We start from the raw sequence: 21,517 nt of genomic DNA, 5'->3' as shown, positions 1-21,517 counted from the left end.
AAGCGATTTGGTGAAAGCTCTATATAAATAACACGTCATTACAATTACAAAAGGCACATTATTCTGTTATTTGCAGCAAATATAACGCAATGAGAAAACCAATGCATTTCGGACATCTGGCCATCATCAGAGCCAAGTCTATTCTTAAACTGAATACTCAAAGTAGAAAACTTCACAAAGTGGCTGTGCCACACATGTTAGATCTTGAACATATATTTTCTTGTATGTAAAGATCTAGAAGAATCCCTCCCAACAATACCTCTTGGTTGAATCTCTTCAAAACCCAAATACGATGCACCCTAAACATGCTCCTTATCCGGTTGGTTTTTCAGGATCTCTGACCATATTTGCATGGGTAAAGGGATTTCTACTGAAGGCAACCCCTACACACTGCAACCCTTTTTTCATGTGTGCCCTATATTAGCCCATTTGGCTCTGTTAGATAGATTTTCATTTTGTATGCTCAATCTCCACTACATGCGAGTCCCGCAGCAATTTTTGCTGGACTACTGGATTTTTGGTCTGTTCCCTGAGTGAATGGCAACCTTTTTCCACACACACTCTCTTTTAACCTATCTTTGGGATACTTTTATAGTTCTTTTTATACACTTTTTCTTGGAGTTCTACTTTTCTCCAAGTTTTATTGCATCCGTCTTTTGACTTAAGCATCACACAGCACTCTCTGCATTGTTGCTGCAAGCCCATGCGCTTCCGTTTTTATTTTCTGTTATATGGGGTAATTACTATCCTTCCGATCTTTTATATTGTGAGATCAGCACACCCCACGTTATATGTAGTGATGAGGGGTTACATTGTATCGCCTTTCTCAATGCTCCTGTAACTTTTTGGTTGCACGGACAAGCTCATCTGAATGGCTGATAGCAGTGGTGTTTTCCTACCTACTTTTGTGCAATTTTTACTCCCAGGTTGCACTCATAGCCGCAGTAATGTAGAGAAGGGTCACTATTGACCCACAAAGGGGACTGTTCTTGTTTATTGCCAATTCAAGTTGGCTTGACCCTTCTTCGTCATTCTCCCGTGCACTGTGGGGGAGGTCCTGGTTTGACTTTTGTCTTTGCGGGATCCCTTTGTGAAGCCTGACAAGGCTCCAGGCGGTCTGTGATCACAGGAAATTGGGAGGATTCCTAAACTCCACTGTTTTTGTCTTCTGCTGATCCTGCTTGGAAACAGTTCCAACTGGGAGACCGGCTGTCCACAAATGACAGCCACCACCCAGAGTGTTTATGGTGCATGGGTGCCAATTGCCTAGGGCATGGATCCTGAGGCTGAAGACAAGCTGACCCCTGGAACAGAAGCATTGACGAGGAGGAACAGTAGAAATGTTTGCAACCACTTCCGATGACCTGAGATGCCTTCTGAGCAATTACTGCTGTCCGACCTTTGGTGGACTCCTTTCGGACCTCCAGAGACAAGATCCAACTCCTTGAAGTCCCCTCAACAGAGTGCTGGATCGGGAAAGCAAGACAAATCAACCTGGCAGTCATTGTACTTCACTGGTGTCTTAAAAAGGGAACCAAAATAACAGAACCCCAAAGAATCCTTTGCCTGGATCCTCTTCACTAGACTGCTGCTGCGAGTATTATTCCAGTGTCCCTTAGTTCGTCTGCCTGACCAAGAATCTGGCGGCCAGGTCTGCTGCTGCATGGTGCTGCAGCTTCTTCTTCACTTCTAAGGTACTGTGAGACTCTTGGTAGAGCTTACCTAGAGTTGTTTTGCTGCTCCCGTTTTGCCGGAGTGCTAATTCGTGTGTTTGGGACTTCACCCATACACGTTCGCCCATGCCCAACGCACGCCTGTGCGCCTTCAGGGAGCCTTTTCCTTTGTCCCTGACCCTTTTCCCAACCAAAAGTGTTACTTACTTGCTACTGAAGACTTCCCCTGAAAATTTTGAACTGTGCTTGTTTTGCCCTCCGACTCTGAGACTCTCATAACTAGATGGGGATAGACTGCTAAAGCCTAAGGCTTCTGCCAAATAATTACAAGCATGTTCCTGCTTTATGTTGGTTTTGTTTCATCCATGTGTACCTGAAACAGATTTGGAAAATTACAAAAGACTTATTTACCTGTGAATTGCATACTGCTATTTAAAAGTATTACCAAAGTGATTTACTTACTGTAAAGATTGCATTAGTTGTCCTAAAGTTACATATTGTGTGCTTTAGTACTTACATTTTTGAAGAATTATCTTTACCTTTGTGTATATATAAAATAAACCATTATTTTTATATCACTTTTAGTGTGTCAGCAGGGATGCAACACACCAAAATGCCAGGGGTAACGGAAGGGACATCACACAACCCTTGACCTCTGATGACATCACAGTAAGTGATGTCATTTGACCCCACCCAAGTGACATCCCAGGAAGTGAAGGCACACAACCGTTCGACCCTTGACAAAACAGGAAGTGGCATCATATAGCATTGTTCCCCAGTACACTAAGAAAATACGCATTTCATCCAAGAATGTGTATTAATAAATATTAATTAATATTAAGAATAGCGTTAATATCAGTGTGTATTGGCCCATTTTAACAAATTACTATGAATGTCAGCAGATGTACAAGGCCAAATGATGCCATGCAATGGAAAGAAAATACACGTGGCTGTTGCATGAGATCAAAGAAGGTGTCAACAAATTGAACCCTTAAAAACTGAGCCAGAACCAAGCAGATCTACAATCAACCCCGGTCGGGATATGCACACAAAAAAACAAGATTGTAGCAGGTTATGGGATACATCACTCACCATAATCATATTTCTGATGTTTGTATCTGCTTAGAGTCACATGCTATGCATAGGCCGACATCTAGTGGAAGCTGCAGAGTATTACAGTTTTTGTTTTTGAAACTCAAAAAGGGACGTCGACAGGGTGTGCCAGTAATACTATCCCTAGTTTAATGTCTACTGTACCCATGTTGCTTCATGCGTCGAGGTCCCACAGATTGTCTGACATGAGCTTGCATGAAGATTAGCTTGAAAATAGGTGTAGTAAGGCAGATCATGTATCAGATAAAGCCCAGAAAACCATCTATGCACCTTCTACTCCAAGCGGAGGAAGGGTGGATGCATGTGAATCTATGCAGATACAAGCATCAGAAATACGATTACAGTGAGTAATGTATCCCTTCTGAGGCATGTGGAATCTCCTTAGATCACACGCTATGCATAGATTAGCGAGCAGTGTTTGGAGAAGGTGGTGGGTTGTGAGAAGGTACAGCAGCACCGCTTGTCTCACCTTGGAATCTGATTTAGAGTGAGTGTCAATGCAATAGTGCAGAGTAAAAGTGTGGCTAGAGCTCCATAAAGCAGCTTTGCAAATGGCGTCCTAGCCAGGGAATCTTCTACCAACCCCTCAGAGATGGAACATACTTGAGTGTCAGGCGATATGCATCTACGTCCCAACTGCCCCAGATCCTAATACAATAAAAAACTGGCCTGATGTATATTTTATCATCAATTGGTGGAAGATTGCACTCCATACGAAAGGAACTAGTTGGGGTGCTCTGTGGGAGCAGCAGGATTGACTTTAGAAATGTATTTTCTGTTCTCATAGCTGATGCCTCTGCATGCCCCCATACCTCAGCCCCATAGATGGCTGACACCATGGCTTATACCTGATAAAGGCCAAGTGCCTGCCCTAGAGCCCCCTGTCATGTCTGGCGTAATAGGCTTTGACCGCCACACGGGTTTTCTCGAACACAATGTTGGTCTTGGCGACTTGGTTTCACCAGCATCCCCCCCAAATAATCATACCAATCAACCTGTTCCAAGGTAGTGCCATTTGTCTGGAGTTTCAAAGTTTTTGGCCTGGCCACCTTCGATGAAAGACCATAGCCTTGGTTTTTGAGCATTTCCAAACCCAGTTGTACACACTCAGATTCAAAAGTGTCCGGAGCACGCTGCAGGCCCATCAGGGAAGTGGACAGGAGGACTGCGTCATCCGCAAAAATGCTTTTGTTGTATGTATAAGTGTGAGGGGCAGATATCCTTGCGCATTACAGTTTTTTCCTTTAGTCTTAGTTTCATAGGTAGGGAAACCCATGTTAGGTTAGGGGAAGCGAGGGGGTTATCACACACTTAAGTTAATAAAATGGCTTCTTGTGAAAAACCTTTGACCGCCTCTCATTTCTGACCCCTCATACCTTCTACCCATCTGTATCCGCCTGGTCAGATTCCTCTGTCTTTCAGTCGCCTTCCTCGTTCTACTCCTAGCTGGTTTGTCATCCTAATGGGAAGGTGGATTATTCTTCCTTTGGGTCATTCGGGTTACCCCCAGTCCGGGGATGCAAGTCCATGGGTACTGGATCCTTAATTTCATCCAGTACATCAAGCCTTGGACTCTCTAGGTTGTTCCCCCGATTACCTGGCCAAGCTCTCTTCATCTGGCTCATTAAGTACTTGCCCCAGATCCTGGGCTACTGAGTTATCAGATTTCCCATCGGGGCATCCTGGAGTGGTGTACTGTTGCAAGCCCCCTTCCTCTGCAGTTCACCATTGACCCAAATTGTGCATTGCTTTATTCTTTTTCTCGCTGGCTGCATTTCGGACTTGGCTCTAACTCTTCAAAGTTCGCCTTTAGCATCCTCTGGAGTTTGTTGCTTCTTCTTTCTCACCTATGAGGTAGAACAAATATTTACCTGCCTTTTCCCCCATAATAACGGCTCTGCCTACAGGATTTGTCCAGTTAATTCATATGGGGACCTCTTCTACAACATTGAAACTCCACGTGACTGTGGAAAGTGCTTACCCCGAACACTGACATTTTTAACAGGTCCTCCTTGGGTCCATAGACATTTCTACAAGAGACCATCATATTAGCATACATGTAGAATTTACTCCAGATGTAATTGTATGAAATCCCTGCACCCCTCGTTTCAGAATTCACCGTTAGAAATTCAGATTGTTTATCTTTGCTTAAACTATAGCAATCCTATCTAGCGGTGTAATCAGTCTATACTGGTCTGGCACTTAGCATATTCTAAATTTATTTTAACCCACTAAGCATTGTTGGAGAAGATGTCATCCCTTTACTATAGTCTGCATATGTATTAATTAGGTCTACTATGTATTGGAGTTCGTGGGGATTATAGGGCAGTTCCTAAACAGCTTGGATCCGGGTGTCGAGCTTTACTTTTCCTGGGCCATGTCCACGAGGTAGGCCTCAAACTTCTGTAATCCTCCAGCGTAACTCGACGAAAACTTCACCCTTGAGGGGCGTAGAAAATTCCGAAACGGGTCCCTGTTGATCGGAAGTAGAAACGATGGAGCTTGAGGCTCAATTGACCGAAAAAATGGGAAATCTTTGAAAAAACACAGAATGTAGTAAAAGCTCGAAAGCTATAGCACGAGGACTCCCAACACTTGAACCTGCGGTAAAAATATGAGGATGGCTGCCAGGGGAGGGGCTTAGGGAGAGGGCAGTCATTGGCTGGGGGCAGTCTGACCCAGAGACCAGTGATTGGTTACTACTAAGAAATACAGATCAGAAACGAAACTGATACTGATTTTTTCTTTACCGAGGATTCCCAGCCTGACGACGGGGAATATTCATGAGAATGTGAATTCATGCCAGACCCCATGCTGGAGAAACACACAGATTTAAAAGTTCAAAGTCCCAAAGTTTAGCAAAAGAGCTGGAGGGCTCGAAGGTCGGAGGAATTGGCACATTTATGAGAATTCTTCCTAACAGGGTGTAATCCAAAACGAAGATGGTGCCCTCTGGTGCCAATCTTGTACTTCGGGCGAGTTCTAGCAAATCAGTCTCTTCACCATTTATTAGGGTACCGGTGGATATAAGATGGGTCAGTACAGGCCAGAGTGTGTGTGGAATATAATAGTACAGGAGTTATTCAGACGCGATGGTATGGCAAAGAGGAGGGATAGCTCTCTCCAAGCAGGGAGTTGGAGGTAGATCCCTCTCCTCGGCTGGTGCCTCCCTCTGGAACAGCCTCCCTCTCCCCATCAGACTTGAACCAGATCTTAAGTTCCGGAAACTTCCTTTTCTCAGCTGCCTTCCATCTGCCCCTCCCTTGCTAAACTCTCCGCCTGCCGCTGCGACTGGGGCCTGGTCACTTCTGAGTCAGACAGGGACCAGTCCCTCCCAGCATCCTTCGCCAGCACTTGCCCTTGGGCTCCCTTTACTGGACTATCCGTACCGAATCTGCCTGCCCACTGCACTTTGCCTCGCATCCCCCCTCTTTCCCCTGGCACTTGCCACCTATGCCTGTACAGCACTTGCCCTCCCCCGCTGCCCTCTGAGCAGGACCCCTGCTAATGCACTTCTTCCTCTACCCTCACCCCCTTGTCCTCATCTCCTGAAGCACTTGCACGGTAGGATTGTCACATGGCCAATATAACCGTCTCTTTGTTTTCCTTTTGCATTTTATTCCTTATGATACCCCATGTCCCCTACTCCCCTTTTTTGTCTTGTGGCGCCTGAAAACACTTGTATATAGGCGCTATACAAATGTCCAATAAATAATTGGCGACAGTGAAGTTGAGATGGACGATCAAAAGAGAAATGTTGACGAGGGAGAAAGGAAAGAGGAGAGAAAATAAAGTTGTGGTTGAGGCAAGAGTGGCAGTGACAAAAGAGAAGTTGGAACTAATGAAGGAAAGGTGTGGTGACGTAACAGGGTGAAAAGGGAGATGGGAGAGAGGAGCAGAGCTGAAGGATGAATAGGAAGTCAGGGCAACATTGGAGGGAAAAGGGAAGTTAATAGATGGAGAGGAAGAAGGTGAAAGTGGAGAAAGAAGAACTGATGTGGGAATCAACAACACACATACAGAAAAGTTAAGCATGGATATGAAGGATACTACTGAGTGTGATGGAGGATGAGACACAGCCAGCAGAGCATCAGCAGGATCCTCAAAGTTATCCCATCTCTCCAGTTTCTTCCAGATAGGTTAAAAAAACAAATATAACAGCCTAGGGTCTCCCTAGTTAAACAGATCGACAAAGGGATATGGTCTTAGCCCCTACAACAAACCCACAGCAGTACACCTTTGAAAGTGCTGGCTGCCTTCATAAGGATTAGCCAGCCAAACTCCTTTCATTCAGGCTCACCAATACACATGTGAATTGAGGTGCGTGGGAGACTTTCACGGCCTAAACCAGATACCAGTCACAAAGGGAAACTTAGTAGGCTTTGTAAAGAGCACAGGTAGGCAGATCGTCCATTTTGTGATTCCTCATAGTCCAAACGAACAAAGAAAGGCCATGAACACAAAATGGTAGCAGGATTTAGGATTTTTTTAATGAATTGGTAGCGCAATAGCTTTTGGCTACCAAAGTGGTAAAAAGGCTACACGATGGCGTGCCAAAAAGAAAACATGTAGCTGCCACCAACAAAATGGTTCATGGGACTCAGCAAGTTAGCAAAATAAACCACTAAAACGAATTTCTGAGCTGTGACAAAGTTCCCCAAAGTGCTATGGGCACTCAGAGGACTGGTTGACTCTACAAACCAGAGTTTGATGGGCCCAGAGTTGGGATGAGGATTGTGCTGTCGCCTTCACTTGGTCCCCGCTGTAGAGTAAGTGACAGTCACAGGGAAACGCTCCCCAACTGAGGGAGCCTGACTCTCACACCAGTTGGACCCCCAGTGACAGAAACTACACCACTTCTGTGAGAGGCGGTTTTGTAAACAGAATATTTCATGACAATCAAATATCCCAGGCAGACAGTGATCCAATTCGAAGTCCCTGGGATGTTCCTGCACAGTGTCTTGTACCTAAGAAATAAATGGCATTAGTAGTCTGTGGTTTCCAGGACACCGCAAAGATCTAAACTTTTATTGACACCCAAGGTCCTGCAGAACAGAAAGGCACACTCCAAAATCCTTGAGTGTTCCTTCCTGACCCTGACCATCTGCAGAGTGGGTGTGGGCTTGCCTGGCTTTTTTGAAATTTTATAGGAAGTTGAAAGATGGTAGATCAGCCTCCTGAAAATGTGTGGGGCTAATCCGCACACATTTTCCTATTCTCACCACACAACATACACATAGACCTATGTACTCTGGGTGGACACAGCCTCCAGGCGCCGGCTGGAAGGTAAGCCTTCTGGCCACACAGCACAATTGCGCTTCATTGCACACATCCCCCTGAAGCTGCGGCGGAACGCACGCTCATCACAGCATATTTCTGCTGCCACCGTCAGAAGTCGCATCTGGCCCGTATTTGAGCCAGCTTTGCACATTTTGTATCGTTTTGCTACAATTTCGATTCTTGCCACCATTATTCACCACGAGTTGTGGCAACTCAAAGATGGCCGCCAGATCGGTGCGAGGTGCATCCGCCTCCATCACAGACTGATTGAGCCCTGATTGGCCCTCCTGGTGCTCTTATGCACCAATCACGAGCCGGCAGGTGAGTTTGAGCCGGCCCACCACAACGAAGGCCCGCACCAACAAAGGCTTTCACTTTGCCTGTCCCGAGCCTGTCACTTGCCGTCAGGCCGTCGGCCAGAACCTCTGCTTGACGTACATACCTCTTTCAACTAACGTTTCCACCTGGCTTCCCAGACACCAAAGAAACCCTGAACCTAGGTACTGTTTACGTCCGCAGCGCCTCTGCATACCTCTGCAGTGTTCGCTCTTAAATGTCATATTGGTTCATGCACTTCAGCTGCCTCAATTGCTTTGCTTTGGTGATCTGACCACTTATGTGCCCTATTGCACCCATAGGTGCTGCACTACCATCCTCCCAGCCTAAATGCACCATCACACATTAATGTGCTCCTTCAATGTACTCATTGCATCATACTCCTAATCATTCTAGCCAAATTATGCTTTGAACTTAGGCATGACTTGATTGCACTGTAGCCATACTGTGTCCCAAATTTAGGTGCTACCCCCATTGCATTCTAGCCAAATTGTGTCATTTGAATTTAGATGCTACCCCCTTTGCATTCTAGCCAAATTTTCTCTTTTGAATTTAGATGCTACCCTCACTGCATTTTAGCCAAATTGTGTCTTTTGAACCTAGATGCTACCTTCCTGCTTTTTAGTCAAACCTTGCTATATGCTACATAATTTAGCCCATATGTGCCTTACCATTGAATGCCCCATTTAGCCCATATGTACCTTGCCATTGAATGGCCCATTTAGCCCATATGTGCCTTACCATTGAATGCCCCATTCAGCCCATATGTGCCTTGCTTTGAATGCCCCATTTAGCCCATTTGTGCCTTGCCATTGATTGCCTATTGCCATTGAACATAGTTGTGCCAACAAACTAGCTTCCTATGACTTACTACTGTACCTACCAACACTACAAGACTAGCTAGTCCTATCCTATCACCATTAGTCTCAAGCACCCACGTGCACATATCTTGACTCGCTGGAACATGCTGTATCCATCTTTGCACTACAGCATTATACCTGCTACTCTACTCTTTATCACCATGACCCAGGAATACCACATTGCGTCTTCCTCCTCGGCGTCAGACCCTATCCCACACACGCTGTCTAACATAGTGACTAATAACCCTACCACCTCTCTACCTAATAACATTAGCGCCAGAGGTGAAACTATCCCCTCCCTCCCACGCACTTTACTAGACAGAAATCTTAAACTTCGCGCTAGACTCACACAACTATATGAACCACCGAGAAGAACCATACCACCAACTAACCTAAAAACAAACTATCTACAAAAGCCTCACCAGACTGTAACAAATGCCACTAAAACTAAAAGACAAAAGTATAAGTCCATAGACACCAACTTAACCACCCACAGCCAAATCAACATGTCTAAAGAGACATTAGTACTCAGAGGAGCACCCCTCAATGTGAGATCCCTTGTCGCACATGCCCTCGACATAGCCGACCTTATTACAGAAAATAATCTGGATTTCCTGGCAGTAACCGAGACCTGGCTACACAATGCAGCTGGCCCATCGCTAATGTTAGCCATTCCAGAAGGTTATACCATAATAAGACAAGATAGGGATGGCTCACGAGGTTGTGGAATTGCCATTATCTCTAAATTGAGCCAATCTTTCAGAACATCCCCTCCTCAAATCCTATAATCCTGTGAAAATATCTCAGTTAAATTCCAGATAAACAATATACAAACTCTCACAATCCACCTAATATACAGAACCCCCGGTCCTCTCGGCACCTTTGAGGAGGACTTGTATAGTCTAATCACCAACAACCTCAAACCTACCTCCCAGCTCCTATTATTAGGAGATTTTAACCTTGTCTTTAATGATCCTATGGACAAACAAGCATTAGATATAGCCAACATCATCAACGCCTCAGGCCTGACTCAGAAAGTCAACAAACCCACTCATTCTAAAGGGAGAACATTGGACTGGATAGCGGACTACAACTGCACAGTCTCCATCACCTCCATCTCTTCTCAATCATGGACAGATCACTCACTCGTGGCCTTTAACTTATCCAAAGCCAGACCCTCTCCTACGGTCTCATTGCTAGCACCACCATGTCTAACTAGAAATAAAAAAAGTATTACAGTGGAAAAAGTCATCCCTGCTATCCTACCCACGCTAAACGCTCTACCTGACAATCTAGACCCTAGTACTCTAGTCCAAGAATATAATAACATTATGCTCAACACACTGGACAAAATTGCCCCGCTCAAACATAGAAAAAGCAAACCTAAAGCGCACCTTAACAAATGGTTCACGTCCCAATTAAGAGACTTACGAATTCTAAAAAGAAAAAGTGAAAACTCATGGAGACTATGCCCTTCAATCGAAAATAAAGCGAAACTAACCTCCATTTCCTCACACTTCAAAAAAGAAGTGCACCTTGCCAAAAAGAATTCCTATGATGAACGGATCACTAACTCAAACTCCAGCATGAGAGAACTCTTCTCCATACTGAAACAATTAGAGTCACCAATAGCCATACAAGATCTAGTTACCAAGGATAAGACTTGGTGCGCAGACATCCAAAATGCGCTTGCAAACAAAATTAATACACTCCAAACCAAAATACAACAAAAAAAAAAAAGATCTGTTCAATCTACAGTATTCCCCCAATACCTCACCACACAGTGACTCACCTGAGGCAAACAACAAATTTCACTTTGCCAAAACTTCTCCACTAGAAGTAGAAAAAATAATTCTCTCACTCAAACCGTCCAATTGCAAAGGCGACATCTGCCCAGCACAGTTAATAAAAGATACTGCCAGAGACCTCTCACCATTCATTTCAAAATTAATTAATGCCTCCTTCACATCAGGTACAATCCCAGCCAATTAAAAACACTCCTGGGTGCTTCCACTTCTCAACAAACAGACCTTAGATCCACTCATCCCGACCAACTATCGCCCCATTCCTACAGTGCCATTCCTCCTTAAAATATTGGATAAAGCCGCCTATATCCAGATACAAAAACACCTTGACCTGCACAAGCTCCTAGGAGCTAGACAATCTGGCTTCCGCCCACTACATGGAACGGAAGTCGCCCTAATCGACGTAAAGACGCAAGTCGATGAGCTGAGGGATGGAGGGGGGAACAGCACTCCTGCTCTTACTCGATCTCTCAGCCTCATTCGACTTGGTCGATCACAAGGTCCTTTGCAGGCACCTGGACTCTGCTGCCCACTTCTCTCCTGAGGCCATCAAGTAGTTAGAATCTTTCCTTAGCGAAAGAACAATGAGAGTATTCTCCCCATCGGCTGCAGCTGACCCTACCCCTATACTGTGTGGCGTTCCCCAGGGTTCCTGTGTCTCGCCAACCCTATACAATATCTTCACCAAACCCTTGTTCGACAATTTGGACCTTCTGGGTATCACCTACACTAACTATGCAGATGACACACAGATTCTCCTCCCACTTTCTGGGGATCATAGGAAGGACTCGGAGTTGGTGAACAGGGTATATGTCGTCGTTCAAGCATGGATGGCCACCCATGGCTTGTGCTTGAATGACGACAAGACGGAGTTGATAATCTTGGGAACACACATTAACACCAAAAAACTAGGCCAGGAATTTTCCTCCTTCAATATTGACGGAAATTCTATTAGGGTCTCCAAGGAAGTAAATACCCTTGGTTTCTACTTGGACTCCACACTTTCATTTGATAAACAGCTTAAATCCTTGGCTTCCACCACCGCCTATACCTGCAAACTGATAAGAGCAGGTAAGCCTTTCCTTTCTAACAATTGTTGCATGATCCTGGCCAGAGCACTCATTCTCTCCAGGATTGACTACTGTAATGTCCTCTATAGTGGTGCTAATAAATCAACAATCCAGAACCTACAAACGCTCCAAAACAAGGTCTTGCAAGCAGTGCTTGGCATAAATAAAAGAGCACACATCTCCGCCACCAGACGTCAATACAAATGGCTATCCACAAACCACAAAATACAATTAAAAATGATCTCTTTGGCACACAAAGCTCTCAACAATGCCGCCACAAGCTACCTTATGAACAAAATACAGAAAAAAACCTCTATGAGACCAACTAGAGTTACCAACACCAACTGCCTAGTAGTACCAAGATATAAACTAACCACAATTGGTGGCAATAGCTTCCCTGTGAAGGCTGCTAAAACCTGGAATCTACTACCTAACAACTTAAGAGCAGATCAACCTTACACACTATTTAGAAGGAACGCCATCCAACATTTTATCTCTAACGACCACTAGTCACCAGCCCACTCTATTCCCAGGCACGACACTGGTCCCTCTTCTCCTGTTGAATTATGATATGTTACCTGTACCATCCTTTATGCAATTCACTGACTTTTACGGCTCCGGTCTTGTATAATTTGTATATTATTATTGTACCTTGTATAACTTGTATAATATTACTGTATCTTGTATATTTTTGCAACTTTGTAAGCTTCGCATTATCCTACCTGCTGCGCCCTTCTACCCACGGGTCTGGAGCGCATTAGAAATAAAATAAACAAACAAACCCCTTTCATTTCTAGTACAGATATGACAGCCAAGAGTACACCATATCTTCTCAGAAGGGGGAGGGCAACTCCTTGCTCCTGCCATGGCCAGCCTAATTAACGATCAAAGGCTCCATGGATCCGCCCTGTCCTTTTATTGAGCCCTGCAGAATGGTGGCTGTGATTAACATCATTAGCATACTAATAGAGTCTACTTCGAACAGGCCCACATGGGGGCTGGCTGCAGAGTTTAACAAAACAGAGAGGACTCCCCAACAACCTTTGGTATGCATCTGTGTCAACCTGAATCCATCTCCCGCCTCTCAGCATCAACGGCAGTAAACTGCCTGGGACAGCTGTTTACAGTAGTCAACCACGCAGGGGGACCACATTCATAAGGTACTAGAATGTGGTTTGCAGAAGACAAAGTCTGGTCACGCCGCAGCTCCAAGGGAGACCTGCCACTTTAATCAGGAACCACAGAGAGCTCAATTAACCAGAGAGACCCTTTGATCTACAACAGACAGGAAGATGGGTGGCACTTAGTACTAAATGTTTTTACCACTTTGCCTTTTCTGTTGCAATGCACTCTGGTTATGACTTCATGCATGCAGAAGATGGTTGGTGGGGACCCAGGATTGGTTCATTAAGGTAGGCTTAGACTACACCAATCACTGTGGCCCATTTGGCTTTAAAAGAGGGCTGCACCCCTCTTTTGGGCAGATCATGTGAAGACTTCACAAGGAGTAGCAAGAAGAACTCCGCATTGGACCCTGGCTGAAGGCACAGTCTGCCTTACATCTTCCGCCAGTGAAGGAAGACCGGGACCTCTAAGAGAGAAGCAAGATCCCTCCCATAAACATCTCCCAGGGAACAGAGTGAGATGCTGAATCCAGAAGACCTTCTGTCCGCTCTAGAACCGCTAACCAGCCTGCACACAGCGTGCCCTGATAGGCTCTACAGCAAGCTTCCCAGGTGGGAAGTGCCAGAGAGTCTCTGAACCAAACCAAGGATAAGGCAGCTGCCTGCAACACTCTCCTCAGCTTTGGCCCATTCGCCTTAAAGGACAAGCCCAGTGAAGAAGCTAGGAGGAGTGCATCGACAAGCATCTATTGACATCTGCCTTAAAGGACATTTTCGAGCCAGTTGAACCCCTCGAGCTGCAACCGACTGCACTGTGGACTGTTACGACGCATTCGCTTAAGATGTCCGAGACGCCTCAAACTGTGCTTTAGAACTGCCGACCAGCACGGAGACAACGATTCCTAACCCTGAGCACTGTGTAGGCCAGCCTGCAGCCGTCCGTCCTGCCTTGCTCGCTGAACTGCCTGGTACCACAGCGGTCTCCTGTCTTGAACTCTCACGCAGCAGCTGCAAGGCACCCTGAAACCGAATCGACCCTGTAGAGCACCAAGAAGATCTACAGCAAAAGGTACATTGTGGTTATCCTTCCCCAAAGGACCCCAGTAACATTTTACGACCCATTGCTCCCGCTGTGTTGAAACCAAGTATTCTTGAACTATAGATTAATTAATTTACCAACTACCCTCTTGTCAGTATCCAGAGTGCATCATTTTCCTTCTTTGAAACAGTCTGTCCTCTGCATTCCTTTACATGGTGGGTCGTATTTTGTAGTGTGCTAGAACTTTCTGTTGTGATAATAATAAAGTAGATATTTTTGTACAACCTTTACTGGACAGTCCCTTCTATCATTGGGTAATAATCGTATTTTCGCTGGGTTGCAACTGATCCACGACCATGCTGAGATAAGCTTTCTATTCCATCCACGTTACCAAAATTGGACATGGAGGTTTATAATTTGCTTGTTTGCAATCTGTTCGGACCCCTTCTGGTGTACTAGAAGTGTGGGGCTGATGGTTAAGAATCCGATATTCATTTCTAGACCACTGGTGTCTCGTAAGTTGATTTGTCACAATTCCTACATGGGATACAGTGTTGCCAGTTTGTGGTTTTCCCGTACTGCAAACATTAGCACTATTAATGCTATGAAATGTACTGCGACAGAGAAAGAAACTCTCTGAAAAGCCCAGGGCGATCCTATCTGAACCATCTCTTCCGGCACTGTTGCCAGTTTGCTGTCTGCTGGGCTATCCTCAAACAATACAAATGTACCATTCAATTGTACACAAGCAAAATACTTCATCGCAGGAGACATTAACTGGAGATAGACCAGGTTGGAGGCTCTGGCAGAATGAACAGGCATTTTTCTACATTAGGCCTGTATGCTGGGTAATCAAGGGAGACAGGTACTTCCTGAGCAACATGCTACAGCAGCCAGAGAAGGGAAGTGAGATTCAAAAGGGAGGACAGGGAAAATGAAGGTTTAGGAACTGCCACCAAAAGCCGGAATGAGTTCAGGTGAGCCTTTTCAGTAGAAGCCAAACACAGACTTTCACCAATCTGGGGAAACAAGTGCAGGACCTTAAACAGACCCCGGCCCGGGGAGAGAGAGCACTGGGTTCTTCAGAACCTACTAGCTTATTTTAAATGTATCTATTAATTAAAAACACTTAAGGAGCGAGTCATCCTACATACTGCTAGCTGTAGGTGTCGCTCATACAATAGTATAAGTCACTGCCCCCCCCCCATTGGGTCTAGATGTTGTCATAGGAATCCTCCTCACTCTGTTCTAGGAGAGATGTAACAAATGCCCTGCAAGCTTAAAAAAAAAAAAACATGATTCATATAACACTGCCCGGCTACCACATTTCAGGTAAACACATAGAAGCTTGATTTCTTACCTTGGGAGGTGGTGGGGGCAAAGAGGGTGGCGGTGGTGGCGGAGGAGGAGGTGGCGGGGGCGGGAATGAATACAACCACTCTGACTTCTGGCTTTGTTTCCTCCAGCCCCGTGACATTTCCTGGGAGGAGACAGAGCTTTGCCTCTTGTACACCCAATCTGAATCCTCCTCGTCCTTTTAACAAAAAGAAGAAACCAGATGAAAGTTAAAAACAGTGTCCTCTTTTTGCATATAATTTGTGCCCTTTCTACAATTCCTTTCTGCCGGTGTCTTGAGACGAATATTGAACTTCAGTACTGGGTGAAATTTCAACTGTGCTGATCGACACCGAAATAGTGGATGTCTAGATCTGGAGCCAGGGAAAAAACGGTGTATGGTGGACCCAGTCAGGCAAAAAGGAGCGGAGACAAAGAGGTTGCGACTTAATTAACTGATGCCATTATTCCAAGGCATTCTACATTTTGAAAATAAGAAGTGGTCTAGAGGTGAAATTGTAAGCTGTTAAACTAAAACACTCATTTACTAATCCTGGTCACCCCCACTTGAACAAATAACATGACACAGGGAAACACTTTTCCAATCAGTCTCGCTTCACTTCCGTTAAATACTGATCGCATTTATACAAAATAAACACCTGCATTACTCACTGCAAAACTATGGATATTTACCTCTAGCATGGGGTTGGCTCACTGCAAACGACACCTATTCAGCACCCAGGGTTTCTTACAGACAAGGTGCACATGCAAAAGCATGCACATGCTTCCTGCTACAGGAGGTTTTAATTAAAAACGTACAAGGTACCTTAGGAGATAACCATTAGATTACTTTTATATGAGGAGCTTTTTTCAAATTACTTCTGCTTTTAAGCACCGAAAGAATAGCTGCTACAATATGCAATTAATCTGTGTTTCATCGTCATTACTATTGATGCTCATGTAGAAGAGATCTGAGAAGATCTGTGTGGAGTTAGCCCAGACAACAGACAGGGTCAACTATGTCAAGAGTTTTCCAGAGCTGCTATTAAAAGGTGGGGCTCCAGGACAGTATTTGACTGCACTGGTGAGCTACAGCTGTGTGAGAGTCACAGTGCCTGACTATTAGGAGGATGATGTAAGCAGCTATATGCGCTGTCAGAGTTTTATGTGAGCTTGAGTCTTCAGGAGGCCTGGCAGAAATGAGTAAGAGTCTCTGTTTTAGGCTACTAGTGGCTATGGTATGTCAAGTAACACATAAGAACATAACTCTGCAGGGACCACAGAATACCCATCTAACATTAGGCAATGCTCACCTGCCTGTTTTTCCTGATATCTGCAGAGCCGCATCCGGTAGGCCGCAAATCAACCAAGTTCTGCTCTTCCTCATTCTCATACCCATCGTACACAACAACACAGGTGCCGGCTACCTCATCCACAGACTTAATCAGAGCTGAATACACCCGTCCATCCTCCGACCACAGTGCAGAGCAGCGATCTCCCACTTTCCACTAGTCAATTAAAGAGATGAACGCAGGTCAGGCAAATACAGTAGCTTTCAGAACGCAATATCTCAAAAACGTCCAACAACTTAAGCTGTATCTGATGGATAACACCACCATTATCATTTACAGTTTGATGGAAAATAATTTGTAATACTTAAAATAAATCTGTTTTTTTAATAAGTTGAAGATGCAAAAAGAGGAGTTCTAGTGTGTTAGGGATTCCAGACAGCCAGGGTTGAGGTCAACAGTGGGCACCTAAAATCAGAATCAAAAAACCAAACAGTTGTCAAAAAAGTCAGATGTTTTGCTTTTACTCAACATAAGGGTGTGTTGAAGGTATATTACTATTGTCCAAGCAAGCCAGCCTACATTTCACCCTAACTACCATTGGTAGCCAGAAGAAGCTTTTTGAGACCAGAGACAATATCATCAAGTTACTACTTAAACGTGCATTTCATGCAATTCCAACCACCAAGCTAGTGCCAAGAATGATTGGAAGCTTGGTTTAAGTAAGTATTATATCTAATATGGAGAAGAGGCAAAACAGACTTCACGGTCACGATCCATCATCTCTCTGTGCTTGGTTTCTCCAAGTTCATGGAATAACTAAAGATTTATTTTTTTTACAATCATTTCACTCCATGTTACCCAGGCCTGATGGTAAATTATGCTTAGCAAGAGCTACCACAAGAAAGGATTTTTAAGCCAGATGTCTCTACAATAAAATAAATTATCCATTCAAACACACACACCTACTAAATAATTCAAATGTTCATCTCTTGCACTTTATCACAGAAATCACAAAAGATAGTATATTCTCAGAAATAAGAACTACAATACAAAAAACACCTGCCTCTCTTTAAGTCTGCACTTCCCACTGCTATGTGCGTCCAACCTAGGGAATACCTGAACATTGGGACTCCCCAATATCAGATCTGCTAATAAGCATGCAACAGACATTCTTGATATTCTGAAAAAATCTTTTTGACTCTTTCTGTACGGAATGGGCACAAAACATTGCAAATTTGCAAACCATCTTCAACATAAATCAATATGGGGGACATTGACATCTGGCTGGTGTGAGAAACCTGACTGTGTTCTCCCGCATATTCCTCTGAGATCCTCTATACAGGTAGCCAGGGAAGGGCCATCGCTTTTCGATCTTGACAATAAGGGGTGTACAAGCATGGGAGGATCACCTCAGTGAAGGGTCACGGGGGATTGGGAGGAGGATGCCCGAGAGCGACACATGGTATTTTCCCAATCCTGAAACTACCTTAACTCCACTTTCCCTCGTCTTTTGTGGGGTCTTTACACTCACCTCATCTCCCCCTGCTCATTTCCAAGGAATACTGAGACGAAGAGGTCACTAAGATCAATGAGGATTACCCATAGGAATAACATGGGGAAAGTAAGGGCAACCAACTTTAGCGAAAACCACTGTCCCACTAATAGAGTCAGCTAGAGTCAGGCATGGGTAGGTAACCATGCACACCGACTCCACTTAACTGTGTGTTCAGCTACAAAAGGTGTGGTAGTCACAGATTTGAATGGGCTAGGGATGCAGTCTAGACCAGTGAAACCCAGAAGCAGAAATAAGCAGGAGGTGCCGGCAGGAAATGCTGGCCCTGTCTGTGTGGGCTGCAGCGAGGTGAGGGAGCCTTGCCTCCAGGGAGCCGGAGAAGCGCTGCCTGCATTCCCCAAACTAGGACCAGCAGAATGCTCATTCCCTTGGGGCCAGACAACGACAGCCGTTAGAAACATCAGTTGAGGGAATTATCCCTACAAACCCATTTGAGTCTGTCTCTCTTGAAACCATGCCTGTCTCACACTGGACACTCCAGTTATCAAGCCTGCCCCCTTCTGCACCAGCTACTGCAGCTCCTTTGATGTATCTACCAGGCCCTCCATTACAATCCACAATTTGGGTCACATACTCGAGCATTGCTCTCCTCTAGCCACTATCCCTTTAATATTCTTGTCATCCCAGCCCCCTGCTCGTACCACCACCTTCTCCACGCCAGGCTGGTCAGATCAGAGACCAACACATATGTTTTAAATCATTTGATGAACGATCCAGATTGGCCCTATAAAAGGACTAACAGATGACCCTTCAGCTAGCGCCCACATAAAAAAAGGTTTGCCCGAGGATCTTCCCGTCAACCTAGAAATCAAACTAGTGAGAACATTTGAACATTTGGCAACCACCATTCAAAAAGAGAGAAAGTGCTTCATAAATGCAGTCGGTACAAAAACAGATCTTGCTAAGGAAAACAGCATAGCACTTCAGCATACATGGAAAAAAAAACATTGGTGCCTTCTGACAAGCTGGCTTGTATCAGCCGTCACCATGGATACCATACCTTACATTTCTGGTCGCTCATGTGCTTTGTCTTGGGCTGGCCGTTATTCTTCCCCCTGCCCTCTTCTATATGGAGTTCCCCACTGATCTGCCCTCAATCCCCTCTTGTTTTTCCTTTATACTATTCCTCTTTCCTCCCTCATTTCATCTTTTAACTTATCCGGTCAATTCTATGCCAGTGATTCCCAAATCGATTTCTCCTTTTCAGAGTTTTCTGAAGCTCTTCATACTCGTGTCTCAACAGGTCTTTTTGCGATCCAATCTTGGATATCCTCACACTAACTCCTTCCTAACTCTTCTAAAACGTAGGTCCTCTTCTTTCACCCATCCCCCCTCTTCCCGTTCTTTCTGTCCTTTCCACCTTCACAGCTTCCCTTTTCGCCCTCTGCTCAGAACCTAGGTGTACTCTGCCCTCCTTCTCTTTGTGCATCTCTCTTACTGAACCCACCTATTGCTTTCTTCTTTTCAACTGTGGTCGCGCTCATCTATTCTTCCATACTTCTAAACTTCTTATATCTGCCCTGATCTATTCTAGGACTATAATTATTAGTATCCCCGCATTCCGTCTCATTCCCCTTCGATCCATTTAGTACTCTGTCATTTGCCCTCTCTTCCATCTTCCTCCTCGCACCACAATTGCTTCCTCATTGTCACTGGCTTCTAGTCTACCCTTTGAATCACAGCTTTCATTTCATTTTCTATCTATCATCTTTACATGCCATTCTGGCCTTGCTCCAGCTTACCTTTCTTCCCTAATCTCCTTTTACTCCCATTCTCGCTCTCTTCGCTCATAATCTACTTTTCATCTTGTCTCAAAACCTCCATGTGCTTCATCCGGCTTCCGTTCTTTCTCTCTTTTGGTCCCCTTTCATTGGAAAGCTATGCCTCTTGCTATCCAGTAATCTACTACCTACCATATATTTTAGACTCATTCTAAAACCCATCTTCTGTCTTCGGTCTTCTCTGTTGTACTCCTAGCCTTGTACAAGCATTTTCTTCTATTCAGTCAATGCTCTGAATTGTTTATACCGTTCCATTTGATGTTCAGAGCTTTGGCCAAAGCACTATACAAATATCAAAAAATATCAAAATATACAAATCCAATACAAAGCACACATTTTTATCCATGACAGAACTGCACAATTCATTAACACCTCTGAAGAATTCTACTGCATCTACAAGGAGCTGAAAAACCCAGCTGAAATAAAGATTACTGTTGGCAAGAGCCAAGGCATGGCAAAGAATTTAGCATCCTTACTGGTCAAATAGAAATGTAGCCTGGCACTATCCTTCCCTACTAACCTGGGATATTGATGTATTCTATGCATTGACTGATACTATTGTTATGATGTAACCAAGCTCTAGTGACCATTGCTGTTTCTTATTTGGTTTTATTGAAAACAAATAGATTTATTAAAAAAAAGGAAAAAATAAAGTGCATTCACTTCACTGCTGCGGGCCATGTCGGATCCACAGCTGCAACCTTCCCCTCCACCCACCTGAATGCACCCCTTCCAGTGCTTTCTCAGCTTTGAGGGAAATCTCTCTAAAGGAATTGTTAAAACAGTCTATAAAATGCAGGTATCCCAGAGTAGGACCACCCCTACCCCGCTTTGACCATCAAAACTAACATTAACAAATGGCAGAAATAGTAAACAACTCCATCTCTCATGGAGGTTTCCCTCACTCACTGAAAAAGTTGGACCTACCACCTCTAAAGAAACCTTCTGCTGATCCTGCCAACCTGTCCAATTAACCGACTATAGTGATGTTCCTTCCACTGTCAAGGTCCTGGAGTAAATGGCCTTAGTAGGTTACTGACTATTGTGAATCTCAAACAGCTAAATATACAACCAGTCTTGGTTTCTTACTACTAGAGGTAGTGAATCCACATTACTGTGCATGTGAGATGAACTCTGGCACTCCTTGGTAACTCTTGATGCCAGAGGAAGTGGGTCTCTCTTGAGGGGAGCACCAACAATGCAAACACTTGCAAGTCAGTAGCGGGGAGGATGGTG

At 44.6% G+C, this 21,517-nt stretch overlaps 1 protein-coding gene across 6 annotated transcripts in view; it reads right to left on the bottom strand.

The window, feature by feature from the left end:
• The window catches only part of LOC138570011 (survival motor neuron protein-like), a 354,362-nt gene that overhangs the window by 116,142 nt on the left and 216,703 nt on the right, over nucleotides 1-21,517 (bottom strand). For 5 of the 6 annotated variants that reach the window (XM_069648543.1, XM_069648549.1, XM_069648558.1 and 2 more), the window contains 2 exons: nucleotides 16,949-17,143; nucleotides 15,661-15,834 (listed from right to left, as the gene is read on the bottom strand). In XM_069648543.1, coding sequence (XP_069504644.1) covers nucleotides 15,661-15,834; nucleotides 16,949-17,143 — 369 coding nt within the window. The remainder of the gene's footprint in view (nucleotides 1-15,660; nucleotides 15,835-16,948; nucleotides 17,144-21,517) is intronic. The other variant, XM_069648568.1, reaches the window with a different exon arrangement.

Source organism: Ambystoma mexicanum, chromosome 1p, assembly GCF_040938575.1.
Source record: "Ambystoma mexicanum isolate Mex_15411 chromosome 1p, UKY_AmexF1_1, whole genome shotgun sequence".
NCBI classification, from domain to species: domain Eukaryota; kingdom Metazoa; phylum Chordata; class Amphibia; order Caudata; family Ambystomatidae; genus Ambystoma; species Ambystoma mexicanum.
This window is presented reverse-complemented; position numbering and strand designations above follow the sequence as displayed.